The sequence below is a fragment of the Rhinopithecus roxellana genome, chromosome 14 (assembly GCF_007565055.1).
Source record: "Rhinopithecus roxellana isolate Shanxi Qingling chromosome 14, ASM756505v1, whole genome shotgun sequence".
Classification (NCBI taxonomy): domain Eukaryota; kingdom Metazoa; phylum Chordata; class Mammalia; order Primates; family Cercopithecidae; genus Rhinopithecus; species Rhinopithecus roxellana.
The window spans coordinates 64,714,537-64,727,843 of NC_044562.1; the positions used below are offsets into that span (position 1 = coordinate 64,714,537).

A 13,307-nucleotide genomic window follows, 5' to 3' on the forward strand; every position below is an offset into this window, starting at 1 on the left:
AACAGATGTTAGAATGATTTGAAAAAAAAAAAAAAAAACTTCAGTAATCAAAGCCATTTGGTAGTAAAAACCAAAATATAAAGACAGATCCACAGAACAGAATGCCAAGTCTGCAAAAAAATTCACAAGGAAAAAGTAGATGCTAAAACAATGGCAGAATTTTCAAATACATTGAAATGCAAGAAACTTGTCAGCTAGCTCTATCAGATGGACACCTCATCCAAACTTTGCATAGATTTCATGCATTTTCCTTTGTTGCTCCTTCCCCAGCACACAGGCAATATCTAGCCAGTACTGCTCCATGGCCCATGGTGACACTGACTTTTTGCTCTCTCTGATGCACTGGTGTGTATGTTAAATGGTGTAACACATCCTGGTTCCCCTCTCATTCTGCAACATCAAAAAAGCAAGTACAAAGCCAACAACAGCCAACAGTAAGAGCTGACCAGCGATTGGATCGCACTGATTTTGGAAGGGGTAATTCAGGTTAGTATATTGCTAACAGAGTAAGCAACTAAGACTGTGCCATATACCTGCACGAAGACTCATGAAATTTCTCTTCACCTTCAGGAAAATGTCCAAATTCTTTAATATGCCATAAAAGACCCTCCATGACCTAGCTCCTGCGGACTTTTCCACCCTCCCTGGCTCTTGGTTCCTCCTCAGACTAACATTATCTCCCCTCCTTCTACATCTCCTACCAACACTCCGGGCTCTGGGTACATGATCCTTCAAGCAAACATCACCCCCATCTAGCAGCTGCTGCGGATCCTAGGCTGCCCCAGCCAACAGTCTCACAGTTAATAACTCCCTCCTCTGCAAATAGCCTCTCCATGCTGTTTATATTACATTACATTATATACATAATATTCGAATGTTTCCATGTCATCTCTTCCCCTAACAGCAGGGACTTAACCTTTCTCTGCCTCCCACTCCTTATGTGTAAAATGGCAATAAGGCTGCCTGCACCTGAAGCAGGTTGGAGGAGGTGGTCAGAGCCTCCCTTAACAGGAAACAAGAAACTTGTCAAACTGATGAAGAGAACAAACTGCCTAACAGTGCACAGACCGCATCCTGAGCTCGTGGTTAGAACGTCCTACAGCAGAAAGGCAGGAGCAAAAGGGAAGAATCCCCACACTTGCACAAGCACAGAAACCTGTGATTAGTGTCCTTGGGCTGAACTGTGCTCATTATAATAGTAAAAAACGCACCCCCGGGTGGAGATTTAAAATGCTTATGAGACATGCGATGGATGTACTAGCATGTACAACCACTGCACGTGCAGGTCTAAGAAACCACTCCTAACATGCTTAATAGCAACACCCCTTTCCATTCCTTCATGAATAATCATGCAAATTTCCCATAAAGGGACATCCCCCAGTATTAGACAGAGCTGTCTTGCCTTTGAACGGCCCGTTCTGACCGGCTGCTGGAGTGTGTTTTGGCTTTGCAATCAATTCTCTTGCTTGCTTTTACTTTTGACTCACTTTCAAATTCTTTTCTGTCCTGAAGTCAAGAACCTGAACTAGCCCACCAGGCTACACACCTACACAAAAATGAGTCATCATTAAATGAGGTGACCTCTGTAAACCACTTGAACCTGTGCCCAGCAGTGGGAAAGCTTCAATAAATATTAGCTATTGTTACTATTACAATTATCTGCACTCTTCTTTCTATTCTTTTCACCCCAATTCAATAACCTCCCTTAGACTGTTCACACACCACTCAAACCTTTAGTTTGTATCAAGTCATTATTTTCTTCTTTCTACTTTTCTGCATGTTTATATTATTCCTAAGATCTGAAAAACATTTTTAGAAACTATTCGACATCAGGACATGTTTGACGAGTCCTTTTCAGAACTGCATGGGGTGAACTTATCTTCAGGACACAATGCTTATAAACACCCTAGCTCCTGGTAAGTCGACCTGGAGTCATTTACTGACTTTAAGTTCACTTCCTGCCTCTGATAAGCCACACAGGGCCTGTGATCGATAATTTTAATGTAGAATAATCACAGATGTTCACGTCCATTTCCTTTCTCTGTTGAATACCATCTAGAGAGCACTCCAATACTCCTTCAGAATTCCCAAGGGTACATTTGCATTGCAGTTAATAAGGTTGCCATTGTGTATGGTTAAGCTTTTAAATGAGTATTTCGATGTGGTGCCAGGGAAGGGTCACAGCCTGGGGCCATCTGCTCACAGAGTAAGCCCTGAACAACTTTAACAATGACCAGAAACAGTGTTCCAAGGACTTACCCTAAGGATACCAACACGGCATCTCTCGCTGTTCTGGAGTTCCCGGACAGGTATTAGCAAGGAAAGGGCCTCTGGTTCAAGCCGGAGCTAATCGAGAAGGCTCCCCAAGGACAGGGATGTTGCAAGTTGTCACACTTAAGCACTGACTACTGGGGCAACAGTAGGATGTGATGCAGTAGCTCTGGCCTCGTGGGGAAGAGACCTGAGTTAAGCCAGATAACGCGCGGCCAGGACCACAGTCACTCAGCTGTGACTGTGGGACTTCATCTCCTTCACCTGAAAGTGACAGACGAGGCTCCCATCCTGCTCAGCTCCAAATTCAATCATTTCATTATCAGAATGCAGGTAATGGATTACAAAAGTGCCACGGTTCTCGTGAATGACTCCTTCAGACAGCTCACGGTGCGTAGATTCAAGAGAGCTCTAAATACCATGTGCCTCGCTGAGATTTACCGAGTTAGCATAACTCAAAGGCCATGGCTTTAGGAGCTGTCGGTCTTTAATGTCTGTAAATATAGTTAGTGGTAAGTTCTTACAGGACTATGCAGTGTAGCTGCAATATCTTATCACTGTAAGGAAAGGCCTGAAGCCATCCCACTTCCCCCTCGCCTTTGCTTCAGGTTTTGGGATTGGTCTGTTTTTTTCCCCTCTCTTGTGGAGACATAATCACCCATCACCTGCTGCTTCTCTCTGCAGCTCAGATTTTGGCCCCTCTGATGTTTGGACACCATGTGGACATCATGACATTGGCTGGCTGCCTGTGGGTCAGACAGGCTTCTGGATGCCCAAGTCCCTCCCTGCCACCAGCTAGGTGGTGAAGGAGTTTCACCTTCCCTCCTTAGGGCCATGTGGAACTAGCAGCCACATAATCTTCATGGCCCAGACACCTAGCACAGAGCAGATGTTAAACATTTACGTGATGATTCTCTTGCTGATTTGTTACTCACCATTGATGCTTCTCAGTATATAATACACCAGGAAACTAAGCTCATAACTAATAACTAAATAATGAACTAAACATGGGTAAGAACCCATTTTTTTTCCTTCACTGAATAAACCCACAAAGTGCCAGGTGCTGAGATGGCAGGCACAATCTTCACCCTCCAGAGTTCACCGTTTGCAAGGAGAGAAGGTTGTTACTATGCGAGTAAAGAAGTGCCACAGGGACTCAAAGAGCCTCTGTGTAAAGTGGGGAGGCCATCAGGTACCACCCTGGCAAAAGACGATTCCTGTCTCTGTAAAGAGCAAGCAGGAACCGGGCAGGAAGAGAAGTTCAGGATGGAACAGGCAATCCAGAGAGAAGACAAGCATGTGCAAAGCATCAGGCGTGGCAGATCACCCCGTTTAAGGACGAGCATATGGGAGGCCTGCCAGGAGACAGACAGCAGGGAATGAGCATGGTGGGGAAGCTGAGAAGCCTGAAATTTATCCTGAATGCTGTAGGGAAATACTGAAATCCTTCCGGAATTTTAAGCAGAACAATGACTGTGTTAGTCCATTTTCACACTGATGACAAAGACATACCCAAAACTGGGCAATTTACCAAAAAAAAAAAAAAAAAAAAAAAAAAAAAAAAAAGACGTTTAATGGACTCACAGTTCTACCTGGCTGGGGAGGCCTCACAATCATGATGGAAGGCAAGGAGGAGCAAGTCACGTCTTACGTGGATGGCAGCAGGCAAAGAGAATGAGAGCCAAGTGAAAGAACCATCAGATCTTGTGAGACTTACTCATTACCATGAGAACAGTATGGGGGAAACTGCCCCCATGATTCCATTATCTCCCACTGGGTCCCTCCCACAACATGAGGGAATTATGGGAGCTACCATTGAAGATGAGACTGGGGAGGGGGACACAGCCAAACCATATCAGTGACATTTTAGAAACATCACTTTTGGTCACAGTGTAAAGAAGACTGGAGTGGACTGCAGAAGGACATCTCCAGACACTGGGAGACCAGATGGCAACACACTGCTCAGTCCTTTTGATATGTGATGTCCCCAGAGGTATGTGCTTCCACACAGTCCTGCTCAGAGGGAGGCCACTGGCCAGATACGGCAGGTGACCTTCATCTGTAGTCCTTGGGCATCTTGGAATTTCAGGGCTCTATTTTACAATTGTCTTTTCCTTATATTCTTTTCTAAATTATGAATGTCATGTGTGATCATTGTAACCAGTGAAGTATATACTTGATTTTTAAAGTCCATGTTTTTACTGTTAGAAAACAATATTATGCCATAAAATTAATTTGAAATTTGTTTTTTATATTTAAAAAAATCATCCTTTCAAGTTAATAGATACAGATCAAACTCTGTCTTTTAGGAGCGGCATAATATTCTACAGTGTGGATACAGCACACTTTCTTTAACCTTTCCCTAGTGATAGACATCAAATAGTGATCTAACAAACATCTTTGTACATCCATCTTTAGGACAGATTCCCAGATGTGAGAGGTTCCAACAGAGGTTTGCATGTTTTTCCTTTAATAACTATTTACCAATTACTTTCCTAAGAATGGGAAGTGAGTCAGGTTCCCAGTAGCAATGTCCATTTCCCAGCGTCATCCCAACACCAGAGACTCCCTTTAACTTTCGTTCATCTGCTGGGTTCAAAACAGTGTTTCATTGTTTCCATCTGAACTTTCCTATCCACAAAATTGAGTCCTTTTTTATACGCGTATTGGCCATTGGACTTTTCTTTCTCTGAATTATTTATTTTCTCTGACAAGTTTTCTATGGGTTGTCTTTCTCTTATAAATTCACAGGAGCTCTTTCTATATTAGGAAATTCATTATACGCAAACATTTCCCCTAATTTATCAGTTATTTCCACTAATTTATCAGTTATTATATGAAACAGTTTTATGTAATCAAACATGTTTATCTTCTCATTCAGAGTTTCTAGGTTTCTGGTTTTAAATTAAGAGTTCCCTTGCACCCAAAGGTTTAACAAATAATGTATTAAATGTGCATATTTGTTGGTTAATTTTATTTCTAACAGTGACGGGATTGTGCACTTAAAATGCTGATATACCTTAAAGGAACAATATAAAACTAAGGCTCTCCCACTGAAACTACCACTGGGGCTCTTTGCAACCCTCCTAAGAAAGATGGAGAGGAAATGAAAAACATGATTTTCTAAATGTATAAAGAAGAATTACCCATATTATTCCCTCCAACCTCATCAGGCATGAGCCCTAAAGGAGAGTCAGTCTCTTGTCTCTGCTCTTTGTATTCCGATTTAAACTGAGAAATTTAAAACAGTAACTAACTAAAGTCTGAGTCCTGGAATCCTAGAATCCATACCACTGAGCCCCATAGCATATAAGGCACCTTGGAGACGAGTTAAACCACATTTCTGTCACCAAGGGATGATGTTATCACCAACTTCACGGAGCTCCAAAGAGCTTGCTAAATGGATGTCAAATACGTAGCCTGGATTTGATGGAGATTGTCACAGGTGCTTGTCTGCAGTGTCAAATAAACTCAAGGCACAGCTTATATTTTTAATATGGTCCCTTTAAAAAGGCCCCACTCCCTCTAGTCCACCAATCCCCCAGAAGATCTCTAAAGTATGTTCCTCAAGGGTGGGACCTTTGCGATGCTCCCAGCACCTCCGGCCTGGCCCGGGACCTGGCCTACGGTAGACATCAGTGAACATGTCACTGAACACATACCCAAACATGGCGACCAGCAGGTTGACCAGCAGGATGTTGGTGGATAACATGTAGATACACACCAGGGGGATGGTGACCCACTCAGGGAACCGGGGCAGGTTGTGCTCATCCAGCTCCACGCACAGTGGCTTGGACTCATTCCCAGTGAAGGTGCAGTGGGCAAAGTCATATGTGGTACCTGAGGATGTAGCAACCAAGAGGCAAAGTGAGGACCCTCTGGAGGGGTGAGAGTGATGGCATCCCCAGGGTCCCAAGAACTTGATGGTCATGAAATGTCTTAGGTCATGTTCTAAGGCACTTTATCCAAACAAGTCACAGTCCTTAGAATCACCTGTTCATCCACTCAATGCATATTTACTGAGCAGCTACTAACATGTTCTTTGCCCTCAAAAAGGTTCCAGCCTCTTTGGATAGGCAGATAATCAACCACACACATTTAAAGTCTTAGCCCATGAAAAGTGCTAAGAAGGACACACACAGTGCTCTGAGGGGCATAAACTGAGACAGCTCATCCAGGAGCAGCTTCCTAAGGAGGAAGGGTCTCAGAACTGAGAGCAGAGGATTAGCAGCAGGAACATGAACTAATGGGGAGGGTGGGAGCCTAGAGCACCCCACAGAGGCAACAGCATGTGCAAAGGCCCTGTGGTGGAAGCGAGGTGGGGGTTGTAAACATCAGTGGAAATGAGGGAATAAGATGTGCACTGAGCAGACATATTAACTTTTAACATCTTTTTTTTTTTTTTTTTTTTTTTAGACGGAATCTCGCTCTGATGCTGAGGCTGGAGTGCAGTGGCACGATCTTGGCTCACTGCACCCTCCACCTCCCAGGTTCAAGTGATTCTCCTGCCTCAGCCTCCCGAGTAGCTGGGACTATAGGCGCATGCCACCATACCCAGCTAATTTTTAGTAGAGGCAGGGTTTCACCCTGTTGGCCAGGCTGGTCTCAAACTCTCATCCTCAGGTGATCCACCCGCCTCAGTCTCCGAAAGTGCTGGGATTACACGCATAAGCCACCATCCCCGGCCTATTTTTGAAATTTTTACACTGAAGTGATGGGAAGCCATAAGGCTGTTTTAAGCAGAGGAATGACACGTCAGATTCCCTTTTCCAAAGAATCTCTCTGGCTGCAGCACAGATCAGAAGGGGTTTGAGGGGAAGGAAGGTGAGGAGGTTGTACCTAAGACTCAGGCAGGCAAGCGATGAGGATGGCTTGCAGGGTGGCAGTGGTGACGGAAAAAACAGATTTCAAAAAAACATTTAGGAGATAAAAATCAACAAAACTAGTGGATGAATTGAATAGCGGGGAATGAAATCCGAGAAGGTGTTAGGGACAACACTGAGGCTTCTGACAGCTCTGTTCACTCAACTGTGTGGATGCTGGCAGCAGAACTTCACAGGAGGACACTGGGGGAAGTTTGGGTCTGGAAGTGAGCATCAGGACCCTTTCATTAGGATGTGCCAAGGTGCGTCTGAGAAATCTCAGAGGAGGGGGCACTGGGTACAAACGTCTGGCCTCTGAGAGCTGCTCTGTGCCAGAGAGTGTGTGTGGGGTCATGCCGGCCAGTGAAAGGCCCCAGAGAGAAGATGGTGCTTTACCAGTTTTGCCCATGAAACAGAGACAGCAAAGTGGAGTCGCTTCCCGGGGGCACACAGCACATGAGTGGCTACCCTAGATCTGAACCCCACCTGCCAATTCCTCTTTAGATTCCGATGGAACTAAAACCACAGACGTGGAGGGTTGTTATGAGGACGAAATGCATCTGTTTCTGTAAAGCGGCAGGCACAGTGTGCAGACTGGATGTGACAATACCAAGGTGCCTTTCCGCCACTGCAGGGAAAAGAGTTGTTTCTAAGGTCTTGGAAGAGGCTTCAGCAGACGGGGCCAGAGAGACTTATGAGGCCAGGAGGATAACAGAGAAAACAACAGGCATGAAGAACTGTGACCAGGAGCAGGCTCTGGCTCAGGGAAACCAGGAAGGTTTTATCGCGGCAGGACAGGAAATGACGAGCCAAGGCTATTGTCAGCATCCTAACGATGCTTCAGCCCGCCATCCAAAACACACACAATTTACACAGCCCCTCACTTTCCTTCTGTAAATCGGGTGTGGGCAAATTAAAACCATCTGTGCCACCATCAGCCTGCCTCCAAAAACCAGTTGGCAGTGGACTAACTAACGCCGGAAGTCTACATTCCAGGTTCCAATGTGGATTTTCCAGTGTTGCTCTTTTTGAAAGAAATGGGAGCCCAATCACTCTGTCACATGGGTGAGTACAACTCACAAGCCTCGTTTCTAAACTAGTAAGCCTTGTTGCCTTCAATTACCACATTGTTATTGAAAATATCAGAATCACTATTTTTGAAAAGGTTTAACAATTGAAATGTTGGGCACCATCTGCAAGGCTGATGGAAAATCTTGCTTAAGAGCAAAGAAGAGGTTTCGAGGAGTTAGTTTTTACTGTGTGGTGCTGGAGTCTGTTTCACATGCGTGCTTCTGAAGTGCGGTCTCTGGGGCAGCCCTGGGGGCTGGTTCAGGGAACAAATGCCTCGTCCAAGCTGTTTCCACCTGACCCAAGTCAGGCTTACCGTCCACGTCACTGGGCACCTGGCCGAACATGGCCAGGTAGGGCTCATAGATGACCGAACGGAATATCCACCTCCAGCGCTGCTCGTTCTGCCTGAGGATCCCTTGCCTGGCCACGCCGAAGGCCACCATCCACACCGCAAAGAGGAACAGGAAGAAGAACACATCGATGAGCTGTCGGGGGAGGACAGGAGAGTGGAGTCAGGACTGTGCCCACAGTCGGCAAGTCCCCCTGGCCTGGCTGTCCTCAGTGGGCCATGGAGAAGAGCAGTGGTTCCAGGGCTCAGAGCATCTAAGTCACCCAGAGTTCACTGACTAATTGACAAAGGCGGTCACCATCATCTTTGGATCTTAAGACATCTGTCTTCCAGAGTAAAAACCGGTTTGATGCATTTTTGCTTACTGATCTCCAAACCAGCCCAGCAACAGCAGCTTTCTGAGTGGGAGCCCAGCTCTAGAGCAAAGGAGGAATCTAAGTTCTGGAGGACCTCTCTGTCCCTATACCTCACGATTTTGATACACTTTTAACCCCAAAATTATTTTCATAGTTTGTTGGTTTGTTTGGAAAATAAAAGCTATCCTTGTTAGACAAGAATGGACCATTTCTTTTTTTTTTAATTTTGTGCACACATAGCATGACTTCATGGTGACTGGATGTCCCAGAAATGCTTTGAATTAAAACCACAAACTGAAAGAACCTCAGTGTTGGAATGGATCTTCCAGATGAGCTCATCTAAATGCTCATCTGATTTAAAGACAGAAACAGTGGAGGTTTGGGTCATCTGGAAAACAAGTTTAGGAAAGCAACACCATCCGCGTGTAATTCTTTCTATTACGTGTATATATAACAAGCCTGCTGTAGCCTTTCCCTGTATCTATATTACACAGTTACATGATTCAGGTTCTAATCCCCACTGTGCGTCTAGCTCACCGCTTGTCTCTAGACAAACACAGTCCTCCTTGCACTCAACTGTCCCCATGTATAAAATTGGCATAAAAGTTCCTCCCCCGCTCACACTCTTAGCAAACTGTCAAGACTCAAATGAATGTACATTGTAAAGTGTAAAATCTAAATAAGTATGAGGTTATTTGTTAACAGTGCACTAAATGACACTGTTTGCTCCTCACAACCATCTTTCATTAAATTTTAACCTGGGAGAGGTCCCTGATGAAATACATCAAAGAAAGCAAATGTTACTGATGGTGAAATGCAACAGTCATTCTAAGGACAAAATCCTCCTGTCAACCGTTAAAAGAACTCTGGGCCCCACAAGAGAAATGATGACTACAAATATTCTTGATTCTTACCATCCTCTGCAGCATTATAATCTTGGGTCCTAAGTTTCTGCTTACAGTAAAAATGTGGATCAATCTTAGAGTGAAAATAATGTAGTCCAGACAGAAAATGACTCGTCCAGAATACAAAGAGCTTTTATTAGAAGAGTGGAGCCTAGGGGAAAAAGAAGGAACAGAATTCATGAGATATTGACAAAACATTCCAAAGTTTTGTTTCTAAAAATAACCCAATTTCAAAAAACAGGCAAGAGCTGGAAGGTTGAGTGAGTGCAAACAGGCCAGAAACACCACCCAGCAAAGGCCATGATATTCTGCTTTCATGGACTCAAGTACAGTCAAGGACACGAAAAGACATGAAAAGCAAAGACATCTCACCAAACTGAGCTCTCAGAGGTCCTGTCTCTTTAGCCCACCATCCTCACACACTACTGCAGGAACCTAACCATGCTATTGCTAACTTCCCTGGCTCACAAGGCTTCTATAATGATGCCAACCCCCAGCCCATCCCCGTGACCATTTGGGACTTCACGCTGACAGCTTTCCCCTAATGAAACTTACCTCATTTGCACCAGATCATTTGATTATCTAACCACCTGCTAATGTGCTCATTGAAAGCCATCTGTGCTTTCTAACTGGAATGATCTAGAATCATGTCCAACCAACTGTGGCTCAAATGCTGGAACCTTAAACCCAATCAGAAAGGGAGGCTATCTGATGAGGAAATTGACATTTTTACCCCATTCAAATTGGAGAGTGAACACTCATTGTAAACCATCTCATTCTGTATAAGTGTAAATATGAATGGTTAAGCTTCTTTACAAAATGACATCATTTGAAAGTACTACTCATATATAATTGCTAGCTTTATCTTTTTTAAAAAAATTGAAACAGGGTCTCGCTATGTTGCTCAGGCTGGTCTCAAACTCCTGGGTTCAAGTGATCCTCCCACCTCAGCCTCCCAAAGTGTTTGGATTACAGGTGTGAGCCACCATGGCCCAGTTGCTAGCTTTATCTTAAAAGTTATTTGGGAACAACAGGCCAGTTGGGATGCAGGCTAGGCAATGCAAACCATGGTTTGGGGCATACCCTGATCTCTCTATGATGTGGAATACACATTGTTTTTTTGGTGGTAATTTGTGGTTGGTTTTTCTAATCCCACACTCTGGCTGTGCCATTGAGGAAATATGCTTGTAACTGGAAGGGCAGCTCCACAGCCAGCATTCAAATCAAAGTTAAGTGCATATTAGAAGACATATGGCCCAACACGAAACAATGCTGTATGATATTTAACATTCTCAGCATCTTCTCCTCTTATTTGACCCAGCAATCCCATTACTGAGTACATACCTAAAGAAAATAAATCGTTCTACCAAAAAGACACATGCTCTTATATGTACATTGCAGCACTATTCACAACAGCAAAGACATGAAACCAACCTAGATGCCCATCAATGGTGGACTGGATAAAGAAAATGTGATACATATACTCCCTGGAATACTACACAGCAATAAAGAAAGAACATGGATGCAGCTCGAGGCCATTATGCTAAGTGAATTCACGCAGGAACAAAAAACCAAATACCACGTGTTCTCACTTATAAGTGGGAGGTAAACACTGCGTACATATGGACATAAAGATGGGAATAATAAACACTGGGAACTCCAAAAGGGGGAAATGAGAGAGAGGGGGCTAATTGCTGGGTACTAGGCTCACTACCTGTTGGGTACTGTGCTCATGCAAATCAATAATTGTGATTCACTACATAAACAGAATTAAAAGCAAAATCTACACAATCATCTCAATAGGTACAGAAAAAGCTTTTGATAAAATCCAACATCCCTTCATGATAAAAAAAAAAAAAAAACTCAACAAACTAAGCATTGAAGGAACAGACTTCAAAATAATAAGGAACAGACTTCAAAATAATAAGAACCACCGATGACAAATCCACAGCCAACATCATATTGAATGGGCAAAAGCTGGAAGCATTCCACTTAATAACTGGAACAAGACGAGGATGTTCACTCTCACTCCTCCTATTCAACATAGTACTGGTAGTCCTAGCCAGAGCAATCAGACAAGATAAAGAAATAGAAGGTATCCAAATAGGAAAAGAAGTCAAATTATCTCTCTTCACTAATAATATGATTCTATACCTAGAAAACCTTAAAGACTCTGTCCAAAGGGTCCTAGGACAGATAAGTGACTTCAGTAAAGTTTCAGGATACAAAATCAATACACAATAATCAGTGGAATTTCTCAATTTCTATTTATTTCTCCCCATGATCAGGTACAGAGGCTCATGCCTGTGACCCCAATACTTCGGGAGGCTAAGGCAGGTGGATCGCTTGAGCCCAGGCATTTGAGACCAGCCTGGACAACATGATGAAACCTCATCTCTACTTAAAAAAATAATTTTCCCCAAAGTCTATAAGAACAAAGAGAAAAATCATGCAGGACCCCTTTTAAATTACACATCAGTGGGAGGGGGAAGAGAGGGGACTCAACTTCATGCCAACCAAGCTGCATCTCTATAAAGCAGACACAGTGATCTTGTGTAATAATCTCTAATGAGTAATAGACTTCCCTTGGGTTTGAAATGTCTGCAGAGCTTTTCTCCACTTTTGTACTCAAAACACAGAAAATTAGGAAAAGCGAAGAGAGTACTTACCGAAATACAATTCCTGCTATGAAGTAAAAAAGCCCCAGCGTGTCCATAACATTCCACAGGTCAGTAAAATAATTCACCCCATTTATGTACCACTGTGTACAGAAAAGGACAGAGAGGGTCATTAGCAGCTTGGAAATATCAACCACTTCCAGATTTTTAAATGTCCACTCATTTTCTTCCAGGTCCTTTTTGAGCCAATGACGTGTTTGTTTATTCTTTCATATGCCAAGTGAGCCCTACCACATGCCCCATGCTAATCCAGGAGGATTGGAAAGTAGGTTGCACACTGGCTGTTCTGCTCTTCATGTCTGCTGGCAAAGTCAGGAAAAAGGATTGACGTATCCTCACCGTTTTTTCAACAGGAACCTGCAGAGGGTGAGTACACCCCCTGTAGGCAGATGTAGACTGTCTGGTCACCACGTACAGTGGTACAGACTGTGCACTACACAGTCCTAGAGGGAATTACTCATATTGTTGTCATCATAGATTTGTGTCACTACTGTATAATTGTTCTGTCACATGGCAGTAAAACATCTTGATTAAAAGGAATCTTTTTTAAAAAATGTGCACATGGGTGCTGTATATAACATCTATGAGGACAGATGTGGCCACAGAAATGACTGACAGGAACAGTGTGCCTCAGGGACTGATGTGTATGTATTGGTCATGATTCTTGGAAGAAAGTATGTCAGGAAAATACTGAAACTAAAGGAGAGTATCCTTTCTCTTTTCTCATTTTCCCGAAGAGGGAAAGGAGAAGACCACATCTGGATGGCTCCTATATCAATCCATAAACTGGATTTGGGTAATTCCAGAGTGACCAG

General features: G+C 43.6%; 1 protein-coding gene across 4 annotated transcripts in view; it reads right to left on the reverse strand.

The window, feature by feature from the left end:
- TRPM8 (transient receptor potential cation channel subfamily M member 8) overlaps window positions 1–13,307 on the reverse strand; it is a 99,239-nt gene that overhangs the window by 25,612 nt on the left and 60,320 nt on the right. For all 4 annotated transcript variants that reach the window (XM_030916467.1, XM_030916470.1, XM_030916469.1 and 1 more), the window contains 4 exons: window positions 12,484–12,575; window positions 9,824–9,965; window positions 8,518–8,689; window positions 5,934–6,111 (listed from right to left, as the gene is read on the reverse strand). In XM_030916467.1, coding sequence (XP_030772327.1) covers window positions 5,934–6,111; window positions 8,518–8,689; window positions 9,824–9,965; window positions 12,484–12,575 — 584 coding nt within the window. The remainder of the gene's footprint in view (window positions 1–5,933; window positions 6,112–8,517; window positions 8,690–9,823; window positions 9,966–12,483; window positions 12,576–13,307) is intronic.